The 19,628-nt window shown below is 53.1% G+C and overlaps 2 protein-coding genes across 2 annotated transcripts; both read right to left on the minus strand.

The window, feature by feature from the left end:
- Nucleotides 1–127: 127 nt before the first annotated feature.
- GOT2 (glutamic-oxaloacetic transaminase 2) lies at nt 128–12,656 on the minus strand. Its single transcript, XM_005152269.3, has 10 exons — nt 12,536–12,656; nt 7,439–7,595; nt 6,116–6,244; nt 5,695–5,754; nt 5,424–5,585; nt 5,107–5,211; nt 4,102–4,252; nt 3,711–3,876; nt 2,615–2,765; nt 128–1,933 (listed from the first exon to the last, which is right to left on the minus strand). Exons 1-10 carry the CDS (start codon nt 12,601–12,603, stop codon nt 1,811–1,813), a joined length of 1,272 nt encoding a protein of 423 aa, XP_005152326.1. The 5' UTR covers nt 12,604–12,656; the 3' UTR covers nt 128–1,810.
- Nucleotides 12,657–13,706: 1,050 nt separating this feature from the next.
- Nucleotides 13,707–19,628, minus strand: CALB2 (calbindin 2). The gene is made up of 11 exons (XM_005152268.2): nt 19,512–19,628; nt 17,207–17,283; nt 16,923–17,012; nt 16,698–16,778; nt 15,871–15,927; nt 15,689–15,766; nt 15,492–15,547; nt 14,986–15,025; nt 14,815–14,868; nt 14,522–14,593; nt 13,707–14,111 (listed from the first exon to the last, which is right to left on the minus strand). The coding sequence occupies exons 1-11, from the start codon at nt 19,600–19,602 to the stop codon at nt 13,995–13,997; spliced, it is 813 nt and encodes a 270-aa protein (XP_005152325.1). The 5' UTR covers nt 19,603–19,628; the 3' UTR covers nt 13,707–13,994.

The raw sequence follows: 19,628 nt of genomic DNA on the forward strand, positions 1-19,628 counted from the left end.
ACCGGGAAGCAACGGCAGTCGCAGGGGAAGCAGCGCTGCTTCGGGCATGAGCGAGATGCGAGGGCTCGGGGCAACACAGGGAGGCCGCAGCACCGGTGACATCAACATGAACAGCATCAGCCACGGCGGCGGCACGGAAAGCAGTTTATTGCACGAATCGGAGCAAGCAGAGGACACGGAGCTGCGTAAACCGTTGTCAAACCGACCAGGGAGACAGGACGCTCTGGCCCTCCTCGGTATGTGGGAACGGCTCCTCTCGCTTCGGATGTGAGAACATGGCGGCTCTGGGCAGGAATGAGGACTGCTCTGCTGAATCATGCTGTCATTCTAAGGAATGCTTGCAGTTGAAAGGGACCTTAAATCTCACCTAGTTCCAACTCCCTGCCATAGGCACGGACGCCTTCCACTAGAGCAGGTTGGTGCAAGCTGACTAGCCTGGCCTTGAACACTGCCAGGAATGGGACAGCCACAAGGCCCTGTTGCAAAGGAGAAAGGTGCCAGTCGATGGAGAAATCTGAGACAGACTCAGAGTTTATCCCCCCATATTTCAACCTCGGGATGAACAAGAAACTCCATCGTGCTCCATGGCCAAGCTCAGTGCTGAAAGCCTTTGGGAACTCATGCAACCCAGTAGACTTCAACTTTAGCTCTGTGACACCAATTCCCATCCTGGGCACTCACAGCCCACCCACCCCATGCTTTTGGGGTACACATGGGATCCTCAGGAGATGTTTCATTGGTTAGACCAGATCCTCTGCACTCGCACGTCCCCGAGAGGGAACATCTGATACGTGGCAGGGACAGGATCCCACTATGTGATGACAGGATGAAGTCCCTAGCTCAATACAGCCATGCACCAGTTTATTTGAATTAAAAATCAGAGTCCAGGCACCAGGCCTGAGGGACACTCAGCTTAGGACAGCATGGTTTTCAAGTCGTCAGCTCTCAGGCCTCACTCAGGATCTTTCCCTCCCATTTTAGTGTCAACAGCAGTTTGACCGATCCAAGCAGAAAAGAGGGACACCCCACCATGAAGGTGGACCCCTTGGTTCATGGCTTTGGGGCCCACCGAAGGCCTCAGCTCTGCAGGGAGGGCTGCTGGGGTTGGGATGGGAATGGGAGAGGCAGAGACTGACAGTGGCTTTCAGAGGTTCTTATTGGGAATAGAGGATGCGCAAGTGTTTCACGTCAATGTACATGACTGAAGTCAGAACTGTGCAGATTTAGAGGGATGCTGCTCTGCCCCCCACACCAATACCCCTGTGAGTTACACCTGATTCCCAGACAGAAAGAGCAACATAGCAACTGAGCAGATTTTGATAACAAGCAGTCCTCAGACTTTTGGTGCTGCCCAGTTCTGGGTGAGGAGGATGAAGCGGGATGAAGCTTGTGGGCAGCAGGGACTGTGAGGAGGTCAGAGAAGTGGGTCTGAGCAGCCCTTCCACTCAGCCTCCCATATCCCCTTCCTGCTGCCTCACAAAGCCTTCTGGAGAGCTAAGCATGGGGGAGCCTCTGGTGCCACCGCTGGTAGGATGGCAGTGTGAAGCTGGAGATTCCTCCAGCTTGTGAGGGTGCTGGGGCTGATGGACAACAGGGAAGAACGGCTGTGACAAGCAGGAGCCAGCAATGACGTCCCTGCTCCACACTGCAGGGTGGTTTTGACAAGGCTTCTACAACAACTTATCTACAAGATACATTCAGCAGCGGCGTCAAGTGCTGTGCTTGGAAGTATTCTGCTTCTTCCCTTTCCCTCCCCATCTTCAACTGGTGGGGAAGGGAAAGCCACCAGCTCCAGGGCACACCTGTGTCTTTACTTTGTGACTTGATGGATGGCATGAGCCAGGTACCCTACGTTGCCCGATGTAACTCCTGCCACAGAGATTCTCCCATCTTTTGTCATATAGATGGAGAACTCCTTGATCAGCCGCTCCACCTGGGGTGAAAGAGCACAGGTCAAACCACAGGACAACCTCCCCACAGTGTCAACAGAAGGCAAACTCACAAAGCTTGCCAGATCTGAGCTCAGCCTGGGTGTCAGCAGACATGGCATCCACCTGCTCGGAGCTACTCTAATTGCCCAGAAAGGTGGTGGAATGCACAATCCCTGAAACATTCAAAGCCATGCTGGATGTGGCTCTGGGCAATCTGATCTAGTTGAAGATGTCCCTGCTCATTGCAGGGGGGTTGGACTAGATGAACTTTGAAAGTCCCTTCCAACCCAAACTATTCTGTGATTCTATGACTAATGGGGAGCTAGCATCAAGCCCTGTAAACCGGGAGAGATGCTGCTCAACTCTTGGGCAACACATGAATGCTGCAGATATTCAGCCAGGACAGTCACTTCGCTTGAACTGACTTTAAGGTCACCTCAGAGTGGCACCAAGTGACTGCTTCCTTTGACAAACAAGCAGGCTATGATTGCTTTCAACCTCCACAAGCACAGCAGGAAACAAGAGTGAGACCTGGGTCCCCATGACACTCCAGTGCCAAGGGCTTGGAGTATGATCCTCCTGGAGGAAGAACTGCTCACCAGGGCTCAATCTGGCATCTGTAGTCAAGATCTTACTGACAAGGACTGCAAACAACATCCTGTGTCCACAAGAACTACGTTTACCTGCTCAGGCTTCAGCCCTGTGAAGCAGAACATGCCGATCTGGTCAGTGATATGCTGCCAGTTGTGGGAGGATCCCTCTTTCTTGAGGTTGGACACCAGCTGAGTCCGCATGCTGATGATTCGGTCAGCCATGCCCTTCACCTCCACGAGCCTGAGAAGCCAACCCAGGAACAGCTCAGAGCAGGGCTGGGATGCACCCACACTGTTCCCCCATTCCCAACTACAGGGAATCAGCTCTCTTCACTTGGAGAGATCTCATTCAGGGTTGCAGATGAACCAAGACCAAAGAGTGTGAGCCTGCAGCTCACACTCCAGCTGGGAAAGCTGCTTCCTTCTCCTGCTACCTGAAGATGACTGCTATTTATTTATTTACTCCATAGCTATTGGACACTGATGCGTAGGCATCTCTCACTTTTGAAAGGTATGGGTCAGCAGGCCTGATGGCAGCACTGCCCAAACCCATATAAAATAACACCTGCAGACAGACAAAGAGTGCAGGAATACCTCCAGGGCAAGTAGACATTCCCTGCTCCAAGGCAGCACAGCTAGGAGACATCTCTGCTTATCCCTGGATCAGGCACAAGCATCAGCCTGCCAAAGGAACCCTGCTACCGGCAAGGCCACAGCACACTGCCAGCCTTTGTTCTGCCAGGCCAGCTGCCCACAGGGACTGACTCCAACAGAATGAAGCCAGGAAGCAGGCTTAGGACATGAGGGTTACATTCCCAGGTCTTGTTCCCAGAGGGCTTATGCTTCTACTTCCCCCAACACCTCAGTCCTTTCCACTGCTTGGACAGGCAGTTCCTGCAGCTCTCAATCCTAAGGGAGCTTTATCCCCTCTTTTAGTTTTTCTGTCTTGGCAACACAAGGGAAACCTGTTTGTGTCAAGCAGGACAAATCCCAGCTGATGCCAAGACATGAGCATCAATGTCTCCAGAGGAAAGGGGCAGAACATGGTTCTGACTGGACCCCTGGTTCTGATTGCATCCCTGAAGCTTTGAGCTGCCCAGGACAGCAGCAGGGAGTAAGCACAGCACAGGGCTGCCACAGAGACCTCACATCTTTGCTACTGTGAGCATTAGGGGCTTCCTCTTACCACTCCTTCCGTATGTCAGGGGTGTTGAGAATGATGGAAGCAATGCGGGCTCCATTCAGGGGTGGGTTGGAGTACATGGGACGGATGAGGATCTTCAGCTGTGACTCAACCCTCTTGGCTTCCTCTGCATTGCTGCAGATAATCGTGAAGGCACCCGCACGCTCTCCTGAAAGAAGGTCATCAGGGCCCAGACTCAGCCCTTGGATACTCAGGGCTGGGGTAGGACTTATCCAAGTGCCACCCAGCTTTAGCAGAGCCCTGCTCTCCAGAAGGTGATCTCCAGTGCCATGATCACTACTGCAGGATTAACATGGGCAGCAGAAAGACAGTGTCTGCTAAACCCCAGAGGCAGCCTAGGTGAAGCCATCTCCATGCCAGCCGCCCTACTCACCATACAGCCCCATGTTCTTGGCATAGGACTGTGATATGAGGACGTTGATGCCCTGGTCGATGAAGTACCGCACAGCCCAGGCATCCCGGTTGATGTCCCCACTGGCAAAGCCTTGGTAGGCCATGTCAAAGTACACGAGGAGGTTTCGTTTCTGCCAGCAGAGAGGGGAGAGAGCATCAGAGGAGCTGTACACCCCTCCAGGGAGCAGGGCAGCTGGCTGAAAAGAGCCATGCAGGCATCAGCCTGCTCACTGCAACTCCAGAAGTAGAGCCATTCCCCTTTGCCACAAGGAAGGCAGCCCAAGATCCAGCTACCCATCATGCACCAAAACAGCAGGTAAAGATCCTCCTGGTGCATTTATAGGATGTGTAGTCTGGCCCAGGAGACAAAAGCAGATTCAGTAGTAATAAGTTATTCCATTTCTGTGTCTCCTGTATTATCAGTTTCCACAAAAACCAGCTGGGAACTCTCTAGGCAGCTGCCAGCCCTCCCATTGCCTCCAGGCAGATAACTCAGCCACACTGTCCCTCTGTCAGGAGACCTGCAGCCATCTGTTGGCCACAGAGACCACTGATATTGACCAGTGCTCAGGTTGTGACTAAGGCAGGCATCCCCAAGCCAAATTTCACTGGCTACAGCTTGGGGAAGCAGCAGGGAGAAGGAGAACGATGTAGAACCTGCCCCATCTGTTTTCAGCTGAAGCTTATGAGAGGATACCAGGCATGTGAAAAATCTTGCAGCAGTTTTAATACATCAGCACTGGGAGTGCCCCTCCAGGATCACAGCTCACTCCTTCAACCCTGCTGCTTTCCTTTCAGGTTTCCCTACCTGTGAAGGTGCCAGCAGAAAGTCTGATGGTCAGCTAGAAACCCTATGGGTGCATTTGTGTGGCCCCTGTCTTCAGTACACCCATCCTGGCTTCAGGGAATGGAATAACTTTTAGCACAGCAATAACCCAGAGATGGTGTTCCCAGGAACAGCACAGTACCCAGCTGTACTGCTCACCTTCACCAGAGCCGCCACCTCCTTCCATTGCTCCTGCCGGGGATCCACCCCAGTGGGGTTGTGAGCACAGGCATGCAAGAGGATGATGCTTTTCTCTGGAATTTTCTAAGGAAGATATTAGAAAGCATGAAGTATTAATGACATCTGATCACTCTCCTCAGCAGTCAAGATGAGACTCTTGTCCCAGACAGCCTATGAGCTCTGCAGGGCTTCTGGCCTTGATATGGGGCCTTCACACATCACACTTAGGCTAAAGCAAGAAGATCACCCATCCTCTCACATCTCATCCCTGCTTCCAGGCATGAAAGGCAACTCACAGAAATGTCATCCATGGCTCCAGAGAAGTCAAGGCTGCACGTCTTGGGGTCATAGTAGCGGTAAGCCTGCAGTTGCAGGCCAGCATCACGGAAAATAGGTGTGTGATTGCCCCAGGATGGTTTGGGTAGGTACACCTCACGGCTCGACTTGAAGAACCGTTGCTGATCAAGAGAAAGAGAGTGTTCAAACATGTTGAACAGATTCAAACTGTTAGAAAACCCCAAAGATCCAGTTCTGGTCCTTTCTCCCCTACACCAGCCAGGGACTCACCAAAAAGTTGGCTCCAATTCGCAGAGATCCAGTCCCAGAAATACCCTGCACAGTGACATACTACAAAGGAATAAACAAGTACCCAAGTGTGAGCAGCCATGGTATGATACAGGGAAAGCCCAGTCACTACATCAGCATTGGCAGAAGCACACCAGAACAGGGACATGGGACTGGAGGGGACCACAGGGGTCAGCAACTCCAGTTGCAAGTCAGGTTGCTGGGACAAGGCCAAATTCCCTCCTTGGAAAGGGCTGTTTCCCACTTCAGCTTTCAGAGGAAGCACTTACTTATCCAGGCCTAGCCAGCCTGCAACTCAGAGGCGTAAGTACCCTGCCGGTTCTTCCACATTTGCTGGGCACCCACCTAACCAACCACACATCAGACAGTGCTGCCCACCCCCGCTTCCCATCCTGCTCCTTACCCGGCCGCTCTTGAGAACCTCACTGTTTTCACCCAGAGCCAGTTCTGCAGATGCCCGGGTGAAATCTGCTAGCCCCCCAATGGGCAAGTACTCCTTGTCCATCTTCTTGGATGCTATCATGGCCTCTGCCTAAGAAAGAGGACACACAAGTCAGCAAGGAAGGCATCACTGTGGGGAGGATGGTGGACAGCTCAAGATCACTTCGTATCTGCTAGCTCAAAAGGTGCTAAGGTTGTTTTACAAGACCTTCCCTTCAGTGATCAGGGCTGGTTCTAAGCACAGGGCAGCAGTAAGCATTTCAAATTAAACCCTTTTACCATGGGGCATGGTGCCCAGTGGCTACCACAGCCATCAGTGGGTGCCACTGTCAGTATAGCAGAGCCCAGAAACCCAACACCAGAGAGTATCACTTCAAGCCCATCACAAGTCAACGCTGCTACACAAAGACACGTGTTTCTTTGCCCAAGCAGGAATTGTCCTGCAGAGAGATGACACCAGACTGTTCAGAAAATAGTCCAAGTCCCTACCTAACACAGACCAGAGGGTGGATGCAAGAACAGCAACAAGGAACAACACTCAGGAAAAATAGAGCAATAGAGATATCTAGAGCACTTTGGGAACCCTATTTGTGCTCCCAGAGCAGTGGAACAGGCACTGGCAGCATTCACATACCACTAGGAAACTGTTCCTGTGCCACGACCCAGGTTCTCTGGTTGTGACCCAGCTGCAGTACATGCTGACATGGGGAGAGTGAGGGCAAAGGATGGCTTCAAACCTGACAGTGATGAGAAACATTGACAACACATCCTCCCTTCCTCGCTGGCAGACCTGAAAGGCTCTGTAATCCCCTCAAGCATAGTGTCCACATCCAGCTCCCTGGGCTGGAGTTTTAGCCTGGCTTATGGAGAAGCTGGTAACAATGACTCAGCAGAATTTCTAAAACTAATCCACAGGGGGGACAGTGTCAGCTCTTTCCTCCCATGTGGGTTGGCCCAGGGAACATCAGCCTATTGAAGAAACACTGAAGTTCAGAGGACAGCTGGATTGGAGGACTTGTGGAAGTCAGCAACAACAGATTTACCTGGATGGGAACAGGCCATGCATTCCCTGTTTTATCCCCTCCTACTTAACAGCACTTTTGTATCTTAAAAGCATTAGGGCTGCTAAGGAAGGCATCCAGGAACACTGTCCTGCTCTGTTAGAGACAAAGCTTATTCTAAGGGCCACCCAGGCAACCCTTGCTAAGAAGCCTTCTCTCTCCCTGACACCCCTAGGTGTCCAACACCTGGGTGTGGCCCTGCCCAACAGCAGCACCAGGCTCACCTTGCGAACACAGTTCAGGACATACGGCTTCCCGCTGTCATCTCGGTAAGCCCCCACTCCCAGGTTCATCTTCTTGGAATTGGTGTCGCGCTTGAAAGCTTCTGTCACACCCAGGATGGGGTCGGGGGGACCCATCTCCACATGGGACCACCATGAGCTGAAGGCAAAGAAAAAGAAGCTAAGAATCAGGCTTGAGAACTGGCCAGCAATGTGTATCAACATGGCTAGAGGGAAATCTTGGTTTTAAACCCCTGGAAGAGGAACAAGAAGTGCTAAGAGAAATATCCAAGGCAAAAAAAGAACCAATCTTTTGTGTTCCATGAGCTGGCACTGCATTTTATGTTGCAGAATGGGCAAAGAGCTTCAGTTCACTGTGGCTGAAGATTAACTGACTCCCTGCAAGTCATTAACATGTAGACATAGCTTCATTTGTCTCATGTGCTGACATCAGGAAGGCCCCAGGAAACAGAAGCCTTCGCACCAATACAGGCCTGCTTCCAAATTCCTGGAAGGGCTCTTGTGCATGAAGACTATCTGCTCTTTCTACAACATCAGCTGAGCCAATGGAGACATTTCCCTTCCCTACACTCTGCCAAATGCTGTTTTCATGGAAATCAGAGGACACTTTCTTCCTGGTGTGACAAGTGACACCTCGATGTGAAGGCCTCTCTCCTTGCTGCCAAGGAGAAGCTTTGTGCCCCACTCTCCAGCAGCTGCTCTACAAACCACCTGCCTCTGTCCTGTTAGCAGGACATCCTGAAGATGGAGAGGCTATCTTAATGTCAAGGGCAGACCAGATCATGCTATAAAAAGAAACCTGTTATTCTCTCTTTGGCCACAGCCAAAGTCCCATTTCCAGGCCTTGCAGGCTTGTAGACAGTGCAAGAGAAGCACTGCAGTAGTTTGTAACCCACCTGACAGACAGCCCCCTCCTGAGGGCAGGATTACTAAAGACAATAACCTCACACCCCGGGAGCATCCGGACCTACCCAGATGCCTGAGCTCAGCAGGGCACAAAGCACCCAGCAAAAGGTAGACTAGGTCTATCTCCTCTGGGGCAGGATTCAGTCTTGACTCCTGAGGGAAAAACTCATAGTCAGATGGCTCCACTTACCAGCTTCACAAAGCTTTGAAGCCTGGAGGAGGCCAACTCACCTGAAGATAACAGCCTTTTCAACTTGGGAATGCAGTTCTGGAACTGGATCCTGCCCCAGGCAAGGCAGGCAGCCTGGAGCCACCAGGATCAGTAGAGCCAGGAAGGCTAAGGAAGCACTAAAGTGATCAGCATAACTCACAAAATCATTTTTTCCTTCTAATCTATCCCAATTTTGGGTCTATTCAGATCTGATTTGTTCACAGAATCTCAGAATGCTTTGGGTTGGAAAGGACCTTAAAGCTCATCCAGTTCCAACCCCCTGCCACGGGCAGGGACACCTTCCACTAGACCAGGTTGCTCCAAGGCCTGTCCAAGCTGGCCTTGAACACTGCCAGGGATGGGGCAGCCACAGCTTCTCTGGGCAACCTGTGCCAGGGCCTCAGCACCCTCACAGGGAAGAACTTCCTAAGATTTCTGTCAGGTTAAAGCCATTCCCCCTTGTCCTGTCCCTATAGGCCCTTGTCCAAAGCCCCTCTCCAGGTTTCTTGCAGCCCCTTTAGGCACTGGAGCTGCTCTAAGGACTCCCCTTAAGGAGCCTTCTCTTCTCCAGGCAGAACCAGCCCAGCTCTCTCAGCCTGGCTCCAGAGCAGAGCTGCTCCAGGCCTCACAGCATCTCTGTGGCCTCCTCTGGACTTGTTCGAGCTAACTATTCACTACATAAACATGCTTTGCACCGTCATGTATGTAGATTACATCTCACGGAGCTTCTAACATCATTTGCTCTCTTTAGATGTAGCTGCTCTTCCAGTATTTCAAAATAAAAAGCCTCCATTTCTCCTCTTGACAGGCAAAAAGAGCAGCAAATACATACGAGGCTGAGCCGTTGTGGGTAGTTTAAAAATGGAAGATGTGCTTAGCATTTCTAAACCACTAACAAGTCATAATTACCTCTCCAGTGAAGTACAGGATCAACTTAGAAAGGAGGATGAGTCAGTTATGCCAAGACCACTCCTCAGAAAGGAAGACAGCGGGGAGGGAGCAGCCTGGGGAGCCAACCTGAACAGCGCACAGGGCAAAATGCTGCTGCAGGTTCAGGCACCAGGTTTGGAAAACCTCTCCCAACACCTTCTTGGCAACAGAGAGGTGATGAAAGAGAAACACATGCACAGGAGCACATCCCACTGCAGTTTACCTGGTCTAGGATTATTTTGGTATTGAGGCATGCAGGAGCCTCGCCATCCATTTCAAACTGCTGCTGCTCTGGAGGTGGGACAGCATCTTCTTTTTGCTCAGCTTGTCACCAAGCAGCTTACAGTGTCTGGTGTATTTAGACCCCAATCCTGCAAAAACTTAAGCAGGTCACTGGGCTCTAATATACTGCTACAACTACTGCTGATCCTGTGGGCATTTACCAAAGCTGTAGCACTTCTGAGTTAAGTACTTCTGTTCTGAGCTGGTCTTTCCATCAGCTTAAGGCAGAGAAGGGTTAGGTTTAGGACCTGATTTTCTCCTTCTCAGCCTGGAGGTTTTCAGGTGAAGGCTGAAGAAATACTCTGCTGTTTCCAGAGGTGAGCTTTCAAGGAGACAGGCAAAGAAGGCCCAGACTGAGATGTCCACATGCATCACGACACCCATAAGATCACAGAAGTAAACCTTGCCAGACAGGGGTTTGGGAAAAGGGATCTACCAGGGATCCAAGGCCACAAGTCCCAACACACTGCTACCCCTATGTAACCACTGTTATATTTTTGTTTGAGCAATTAAAAGTCCACTGCTGTTAAACAAAGGTCAAAGTTATAAACTGCACATCTTCTCTGCCAGGCTGGAGGTATTCCAGTGCATAAAACAAGAAGGAAGTTTAAGCTGGGGTTAAACTAACCAGAGGGAAGTTTGAGCTGAGGGATCCTAGGTATAGGGCAAAGAATGCACATCTTCCATATACAGGACCTGAACAGAGGTGGCCCAAGTCAGAGTTTAGACGCTGATGAGAGCTGGTATTCAAGTACTCTCTGTACTCATCAGCCAGGCTTGTCTTCTGAGCCAGTTTAATGCCCAGCTGCAAGCACATTGTGACACACGGGACAGAGAAAGCAGAAAAACAGTAACATCCTTCAAAAATGTATGCGGAACTTTATGGCCTGAGCTGCAGAGACCCACGAGCATACTTACAGACTCAAGCCAAACCCAGAGAGCAACTATGCAAGTGTTCAGAAGCCCAGTGAAGGTTTCCATTAGGAAGAGGCCAGTCCACATTCCCTGCAGTACAGCCAGGTAAGGTACTGGATTTCAAATCTCCTCCAAAGCCTCTACAGCAGTTCTGCAAGCCAGAGCAGAGCAAAAAAGGGGCCAAAGGCAACTCTCTGGATACCACAGCTACTGCAAATATTTAAACAAGAACAAAGGCAACAGGCTGGCTCCTAAGGTCCTTTCAAGCCTAAAAATTCATTGCCCCAGTGAGTTGTGATAAGCTTCCCACCACAAAAAGCATTTAAAATGGCTATGTGGTGAGTTATCACCTTCATTAGCATCTGTGTGTCAAGGGAGCCTTTAATCATTTGGTCAGTACCTCTTCACCTCCATCCTGATTTCAGAAAGACTATTTCCAGCACAGAGCACCAAAGCTGCTGTAGATAAGCACACAGAAACTGCTAATCACTGCCTGGCATTCCCTGTCCACAGGTAATGTGCCACTCTTTGGGAACAACACTGGCTGTGCACAAAGGTTCTTTACGCACAAAAGTGATGGTTTGCATGTCTTTTAGGTGACCTCAATTTGGTAATTTATATTTTGCTGTGTAACAAGCTTGGGAAAAGCAAAGCTATTGCAAGTGATCTTGCACACCTCTCACAGGCCTGATAAAAGTTCAAGGGGCAAAACCCACACTCTAGGCAGCTGCTCTTCCATATCCAGGGAGAAGAGGCTGCTGCAGAAGAAGCAGGCACTGAGAGTAGTTGTCTCACAAGACAGTGAGGGGCTCTGCTTGACAGAACAGAGTTAATCAATAGCTAAAAGCCTTCTTGTCTGGAATGGAAAACAACCCACCACTTTCCTGTTCTGACAAGGGCTGGGAGTTGTTCATTAGTTTCCAGAGCCAGTGTGGGCCAGGAGTCAAAGGGTTCTGCAGAGCTGCAGCAAGGCTCCTGCCCAGAATTCTCCACACTGCTCACAGTGGTTTTCCCAGCCAGTGGCCTGTGGGTCCAGGGTCAGATGTGCTGTGTGGGCTCCAGCTGCACCCTACATCCTCCTGTCCATTCCTCCTTGGCTTCAGACACAGCACAGGCCAGAGCAGGACACAGCAACACACTCCCACCCTGCTCACACCAGGTTTTGCACATCTAAAGGCATGTCTCTAGCAGCAGTACCCCAGCCCTACTGCATGGTGCATAACGTCCCCTTGCTCCCACTATATGGTGCATGCAAGGTAGCAGAACCCCAGCATCATTTTGCAGTGCACGGGGTCCTTCATGCCCACTGCACACCCCCCAGCCCCATTTCTCAGTTCACGGGATGCCCCCGGCCCCGGTTTCTTGGGGCACAGGGCGCCCCAGATCCCATTCCTTGGTGCACAGGGTACCCCGACCCTGCTGCACACAAGAAGCAGCACCCCGGCCCCGTTCCTAAGTGCACAGGGTGCCCCCGGGCCCTGTTTCTCGGTGCACAATCCCCCGCGTTCACGCGCCCTCCACGGTGGCTCCTCAAGGGCAGGCTGCAGGCGCCGGTCCCGGCCGCAGCCAATCAGATCGCGAGGAGGTCGCGCACCCCATCCAATCCCAGCGCCGTCACCTCAGCAACCCCCGGTCTCCACCGCGGTACCTACAGACTCCGCGGAGGGACACGCTTCCCCCTCGCGAAGGGCCCGCAGTCCCCCATCACTTCACCCCCGTACCCTACCCCACCCCCCTCACGTTGCCGCCTCACAGCGAGAAGTTCGGCCGCGGGAATGCCCCTCCATCGGCACCGCAGAGTGGCTCCAGAGGTTGGGCCGCCCCTCAGCGCTCACCTGGCGCGGGTGGCGGCTGCGACGAGGCGCGGGGTGGCAAGCAGCCGGCGGGTGTACAGCAGAGCCATGGCGGCGAACAGGCTGGCTGGCAAGCGGACACCTCACACGATGGCTGGGGAACTCGCCCCGCCCCGCGCATGCACCGCTCTGCCTCCTGCTGTGCCGATATGCGCCCCCTGGCGGACGGGAGGGCTCTCTACAGCCGGGCCGCCCGGTCATTTGCTGCAGCGGCCTATACTGGGCTGTATTGGGCTGTACTGGAGTGTATTGGGCTATGCAGAACTGCGCTGGCCTGTACTGGAATGTATTGGGCTGCATGGGGCTGGACTGGGCTGTACTGGGCTTCACTGGGGTGTACGGGGCTACAGTGGGGTGTACTGGGCTCGGATATGGACGTCTGTACTGCACTGTATTGGGCTGTACAGCACTGTAGTGGGCTGTGCTCACCTGTATAGGACTGTACAGCATCAGACAGAGTGGTGCAGGTCTGTAATAAGGTACAGGACCGTACAGGGCTGTGCTGGCTGGACTGTATTGCACTGCACTGTATTGGACTGCACGGGACTGTACTGAGCCATATGGCGGTAGTGGGTCATACTGGGCTGTACCTGGCCATATGGGGCAGTACAGGGCTGTGCAGGACTATATGCAGGATTATTGGGGCTGTGCAGGTATATTGGTCCATAGGGCTGCACTTCACTGTATAGGACTACATTGCATGATATGGGGCTGCATTGACTCAAACTGGGCTGTACAGGACGGTACTGAGCCATATTGGACTGCATAGGGTTTAACTGCACCATATGTGCTTGTACCGGACTGTATGGCACCACACTGGTCTCTACTGGACCATAGTGGGCTGTACAGAGCTGTAGTGGGTTATACATGGCCATATAGGACTGCACTGCACCATACTGGGCTGTACAGACCTGAACTGGGTTATCCTGCACTGTTATAGGATTGTACTGGGTAATACATGGCCATATAGGATTGCACTGCACCATATAGGACTGCACTGCACTATACTGGGCTGTACAGGGCTTAACTGGGCCATACTGGGGGGGCCACAACCCTTGTGGACTCCCCCATCATCCAGGTAGGGGTAAGGGTACAGGACCCACCTCTCCTGTTCCCCCCAGCCCCATTGCTGCAGCAGGAGAAGGCTTTGCTGTACCAGTACTTGACTTTATTTGTAAACTCTCTTAGATCAACCAGAGAAAACCAAGAAAAGACCAAAACAATGAAAACAATCCCAAAAAATAATATAGATTATGAAGCCAACTAGGAGAAAGGGGTGAAATTAAGTTTCCCCCAGAATTAGGACTTTAACAACCTTCAGCAAACCCAACAGCTGATGAGGGAGCACTGCAGTGATGGGTGTTCTCTGGTTGTGCTTGGTTGTGGGGAAGAGGAGGCACATGGGGTAGGGTGGGATGGTGTGGGATGCTCCTACATTGTCCTACACAGGGGGCTCACTGCAAAGCACAATTTCCAGTTCCTTGCGGTAGAGCTTTCCTGCATCAGACAGGTTCATGATGCTCTTCCTGTAGCTGGTGAGCTGCTGGATGCTCATCTCCTGCAGAGGAGGAGAGGAGGGAGGTGGTGGGAGCTGGGGACCCTGTTTCTCCCTGGGGAGCACTCCCAGCTTGTGACGACCAAGCATCTCTCCTGGTCACTGGGGAGTGTGGACATAGAATCAGCCAAGTTGGAGAAGACCTTTAAGATCTTCAAATCCAACCATTCCCAGCACTGCCAAGGCCACCACTAAACCATGGCACTGAGGGCCTCATCTACACAGTCTGTGAACACTTCCAGGGATGGTGACTCCATCACTGCTCTGGGCAGCCTGTTCCAATGCCTGAGCACCCTTTCAGGGAGAAACTGTTCCTATCTCCAGACTAAACCTCCCCCGATGCTTCTGGAAGAAGAGGATGCACTGAGGACCCTGGGCGGGGTGGGGGCACCTGGGCTCTGTCCTCCACTTACTTTCTTATTCTTCTCATACAGGTCTTTCAAAAGTGCATCCAGCTCATTCTCATCAATGAAGCCGCTTCCATCCTGGATAAGGAGGGAGTGACATCAGGAGGGAGAAGGACACGAGCAAGCCCCACTACCCTGGGCATGGGTGCAGGGGGCACTCCCTGACCCTTAACCAGCACTCACACCCCACATTGAAGCAGGGAATTGACCCAGTTGAAAACACATGGGTTTGGGTTGGGTTTTTTTTTTTTCCCAAGTTGTATTTATTTGGGGCAGTTTCCTGGGATCCAGCTCCCTACCTTGTCATAGAAGGCAAAGATGGCATTGAACTCCTCCAAGGACAGCTTCACCCCCTGGGAAGCAGCATGGGATACCAGGGCATGAGGGAGAGATGAGGTGCAAGCAGGGAACAGGATTTAATTTATTATTATTATCATCATTAATATTATATTTTTATTGTTTTATTTTACCTGAAACTTCAGAAGGAAGTTTTCTTGCACAGGCAGAAGTCTGAAAGACAAGAAGGGCCAGGGATAAGCAGGAATCAACCAGGAAAAGACACTTTTAAAACTCAAATGAATCTTGGATGAGGGTGATGGTTTTAAATTAAAAGCGGGAGATTCAGGCTGGATGTGAGTAAGAAATTTTGTGCACTGGAGGTGGTAAAACACAGGCCCAGGTTGCCCAGAGAGGTGGTGAATGCCTCATCCCTGGAGACATCCCAGGCCAGGCTGGATGTGGCTCTGGGTAACCTGGTCTAGTTGTTGAACGTGTCCCTGCTCCCTACAGGAGGTTGGACTAGATGAGCTTTGAAAGTCTCTTCCAACACAAACATGGTGTTCTATGACTCTTCACTCCAAAACATGAATGAATTAAAGAGGAAAACTGTTCTCCTTGGAAGCTGGAGCCTCCACTGTGAGTGTTTCAGGGTGTCTTTTCTTCCCCACCACTTCCCTTTCGCCACCCATGAACTTACCGTGACATCTCCGAGAGGCCCAGCTTCCCGTCACCGTTCATGTCAAACATTCGCAGCTGCCGGGACACAAGCAGCACCAGGTCACCATTGCCTCCTCCTCCCCTTCATCCCACACACTATGTGGTGCCAAGACCCGTGGGGGGCACCTGCCCTGCGTTAGGAGAACCATGGTCCCCCTGGGATGAGGCCCCACTTACAATGGTCTGTGTGTACTCCTGCAGCTTGGGCTCGTTGTAGGGCCGATTTGCCTTCTTCAGCAGGTCTGACAGGAAGCCCTGAAGGGAGAGGGCTGTGCTGGCTGTCCCCATCCACGATGGTCCCAGCAGTGATATCCCATCACAAGGGACCCAGCTCAGCCCACCTCCTGCCCGTAGCCCACCTTGAGCTCATTGGCCTCAATGTAGCCGCTGCGGTCTGTGTCGTACCTGCGCCAAGCCTGTGAAGGAACCATCTCCAATGCTGGTGTGGGCTTGTGTCCCATGTTCCCCACCAACACATGCAAACCCCACTAAGCCCCATTTGGAGATTCTCCCACCACCCTGGCAGAGTTGGAGTCAGCTCTTGGCTGGATACTTTTGTCCACATCCATGCCAAGAGTTCAAGCACTATTATCCTCGCCCCAGCATGCAAGACCAGTCTTTAATATTTAATTGCAGCCCCCAATTAAACAGTAGCACCCACTTAACTCCCTCCACTATTGGGTGCTCCTCTTTCAGCCCTCGCCTCCACCCCGGTTTCATTTTCCAAGCACAGTCTCCCCTCCTGGGAGGCTGCACATCCCACTCCAAACCCCAGCCAGGTTTCAGTGACAATGGGCAATTTCTCTCCCACCCTGCAGATGGGATTACCCCATGCAAGGGCACAGTGAAGTTTTGGGGTGGCCCAGAGCAGTGTTGTCTGCTTCAGCACATCCCTTGGGTGCTAAGGACCAACCACCCCGGATTGGAAGTTTACAGAAACAGCTCCAAATCCCTCTGGTCGCCTCTCCTGGAGACTGGGATGAGGTCCCAGCTGCCCTGAGAAGTGCTGAAGGGACACGAAGGACAGGGAAAACTCACCACACTCCCCAAACCAGCACCACCTCACAGTGCTGACTTAAAACCAAGATTCTGGGGTAGACTGAGAGAGGTTTGGGCAATACCCGCTCCCAGCTGCATCAGGGAAGTGGATCCCAAAGGAAACCCTGGCACAGCCTGCCCTGCTCACCTCCATGAACTCCGAGCTGGAGCCCACATGCTGTCGGAAACACAGCAGGAAATTTTCCTCCATGGGCAGGATCTGGGCCAGCTGTGGAGAACACAAGCATCGCAGGGGACACGAGCACTGGGGGGGATACAAGCATTGGGGGGGTACAAGCATTGGGGAGGTTACAAGCATCAGGTGGGAAGGGGACATGAGTGCCCCATGGGCCATGGGACCAGCTCCCCTCACCTCTGCCATCTCAATTTTGCCGTCAGCATTTCTGTCGTACTTGTGCATGAACTCCTTCATCTTGTCACCCAAGATGTCATTCTTTGAATCCTGCCAGCAAGGAGCAGAGATTGGGAGCATTTATTCCCCCTCCCCACACTTGCATTTCTCCCTGTTTCCCCCTGGAGATGCCCCAGTCCCGCTCCTAGGTGCCATTCCCAGAGGAGATGGGACTGACAGGAGCCTGAAACTTCAGGAAAGAGGGAACAGGGGAGGGAGAAAGCGAAATCAGGAGAGGCCCTTACCACACCCACCCCCTTCCTTGCGCCTTCCAGCTCCTGGAAGAAGTTTTCCAGTTCTTTGCCTTCAATGTAGCCATTGCCTAGGGAAGGAAGAGAATACAGTAAGATCCCTCTGGTGTCAGAAGGATGTTTCATGGGGATGCAGTGTTTCTTCCCCTCTGCACAGGGACATGGCTTCATGGTGGTTGTGGCAGCAAAGAAGCAGATGCCTAGTGTGGTAGAAACCTGGTGGTGGCTGAATTTGCAGAGAGCCCCATTGGAGGTGACACAGCCCTTGACAGTTGAAGGGCACAGGGGACTTTGTCCCTGTTCCCGTTCCCATCCCCATCCTAGTGTTTGGTGCATTTTCTGCATCTGCTGCTTTGACCATGTGATTTAACTAAATCTCTTCATCCACCTTGAGCATCAACACCCTCAGGCTCCCCAGCACCATCTTCTCCCCTCTGCAATGCAGCATCTGGGACCAACCCATCCACGCCCCATCTGGAAGTGCCTGGGGAAGTCCCAGGACACCTTCCTCTTGATGACTGCATCCCTATGGATAAGCAACATCCCTCCCAGGAGAGGATGAGGGGCTCAGGCAATGCTGGGTGCTGGTGCGAGCTGCCAGTGGGGCTTGGATTTTCACTGCCCTTCCCACGGACTTTGCTTCTGCAGGTGTGGGAGAGTCACAAGCTCCTTTTAATTCAGTGCTGGGAAGAGGATAACACCAAGAAAAGCCATGGCAGGCAGCTGGAGTTCCTCCAAGCAGCAGCTTGGATAGGTCTGATCCATGTCTGTGGAGTGGCAGGGTGCATGGAAAATCCTTTCTGGAGAGCTATGCAGCTGCACTGTGAAACCTCCCTGCCACCAAAGGCACCCAAGGAGACACTTCTGGAACCTTAAGGGAAGCAAGTGAAAGCCCTGTCAGAGCTTAAGTACAGGGAAGTGTTTGAGTGAGACAGCCCCTTCAGCGGGGGGATGAACACCGCTCCCTCTACCACCCCTTCCCATTGGCAGAGGAAAGCAGCTTGGGCTGCTGGAGCTCCCACCTATGTTGCAGACCATCATCCTAACCAAGACCACCATCTCCTGTGGTGCCTGAGTCCCTCCTCACCTGGGCATCCACCCTGCCATGGGACACAGGACAAGCTGGGTACATGCCTGCCTCTCTATTTTCGAGATGACAGAGCACCTTTGAGGAACATGCTGCAGGAAGCAGTCAGACACATACTCCAGGAGCTGCTGATTCCCACTGGCTGCCACCATCCCACTGTCCTCAAGCCCTAAGCTGCAGTGCCAGCTCCAGTGGTGACAGGGACAGTCGTGCCCATGTCCCCGAGGCTGCAGGAGGGACCCCAGCGGGGCTGCCTGGAAGGCACTGAGCACAGAATGAGCTCTGGCTCTAGCAGCACAGCCAGGGGTGCTGTGTGACGCAGTTCCCAGGAGGATTTTGGTCCCCAAACCCTCCCAAGGGATAAGGACACGGGGAAGGAGCTTTACCCTGTGCTGCTCATCCCAGTGGGATAAGCCTCCTTCATGGCACCAGAGCACTGGAATAAACTAATTTCCCATGAAAACGATGCTGCTTTTGGCATTTCTGCCCCCCTCCCCTCTTTTGGGGGCTGGCAGCAATGGGAACCAGGAGGTGGCATGCCCAGCTGCAACTCCGTGGGGAGGTGACTTCCCCACAGGGGACATGGCCGCTGCTACAGCATCCCCGGGGAGAGGTTTTGTGGAACTGGGTGAGGGGGACGGAGCTCTCCAGCCATGGGGTGGCCGCTCCTCACACAGACTCTTTGCCATTCCCATCCTTCAGGGCAGGGGAGAGGGCAGGGACCACGATGTCATTCAGCAGCGCTGTCATTCCCTCCTCCCCCCCACCTCTAGGCACCCCAGGTGACAAGGACAGGGGTCCGCGGAGGCAGGGTGTGCACCTCGGGAAGGGCAGAATCCCCCGATCAGCACGCAGAGGTGACACCAACCCCGAGCGAACACCGGCTCTTGGGGGATGTGCGACGGACTTGTGGCACCCCCGGGCTCAGAGGCCCACGGGCGGGGGACTCTCGCAGGGTCCGGTGCCGGAGCGCTCCATCCCTCCCCGACGGGGTGGTCCCGGGGGATGCCGATAGCGTCCCCGATCCCTGAGCTCCATTCGACGTGGCTGCTCTCGAAGGCTCCGCGGGCTCTGCCTCTCTGAACTCCCCACTACGGGGTATCCTGGGACTCTACATCGTGTCCCCCCGCGCCCGAGCTAAGGGGCATGCTTAGGCCGGTGCCCTCCGCGCCGGGGCGGGTAACGGCGGGTCCCCCGCCCCCCGGGACTGACCGTCTGAGTCGAAGTGTCGCCAGACGTCGAGGAACTGGGACGCAGTGAGCTCGGCCAGGTGGAGGTGCGGCGCCTGCTGCAGGCCGGCCATCTCCCGCTGCCTCCGCGCCGCTACCG

The sequence above is a fragment of the Melopsittacus undulatus genome, chromosome Z (genome assembly GCF_012275295.1).
Source record: "Melopsittacus undulatus isolate bMelUnd1 chromosome Z, bMelUnd1.mat.Z, whole genome shotgun sequence".
NCBI classification, from domain to species: Eukaryota; Metazoa; Chordata; class Aves; order Psittaciformes; family Psittaculidae; genus Melopsittacus; species Melopsittacus undulatus.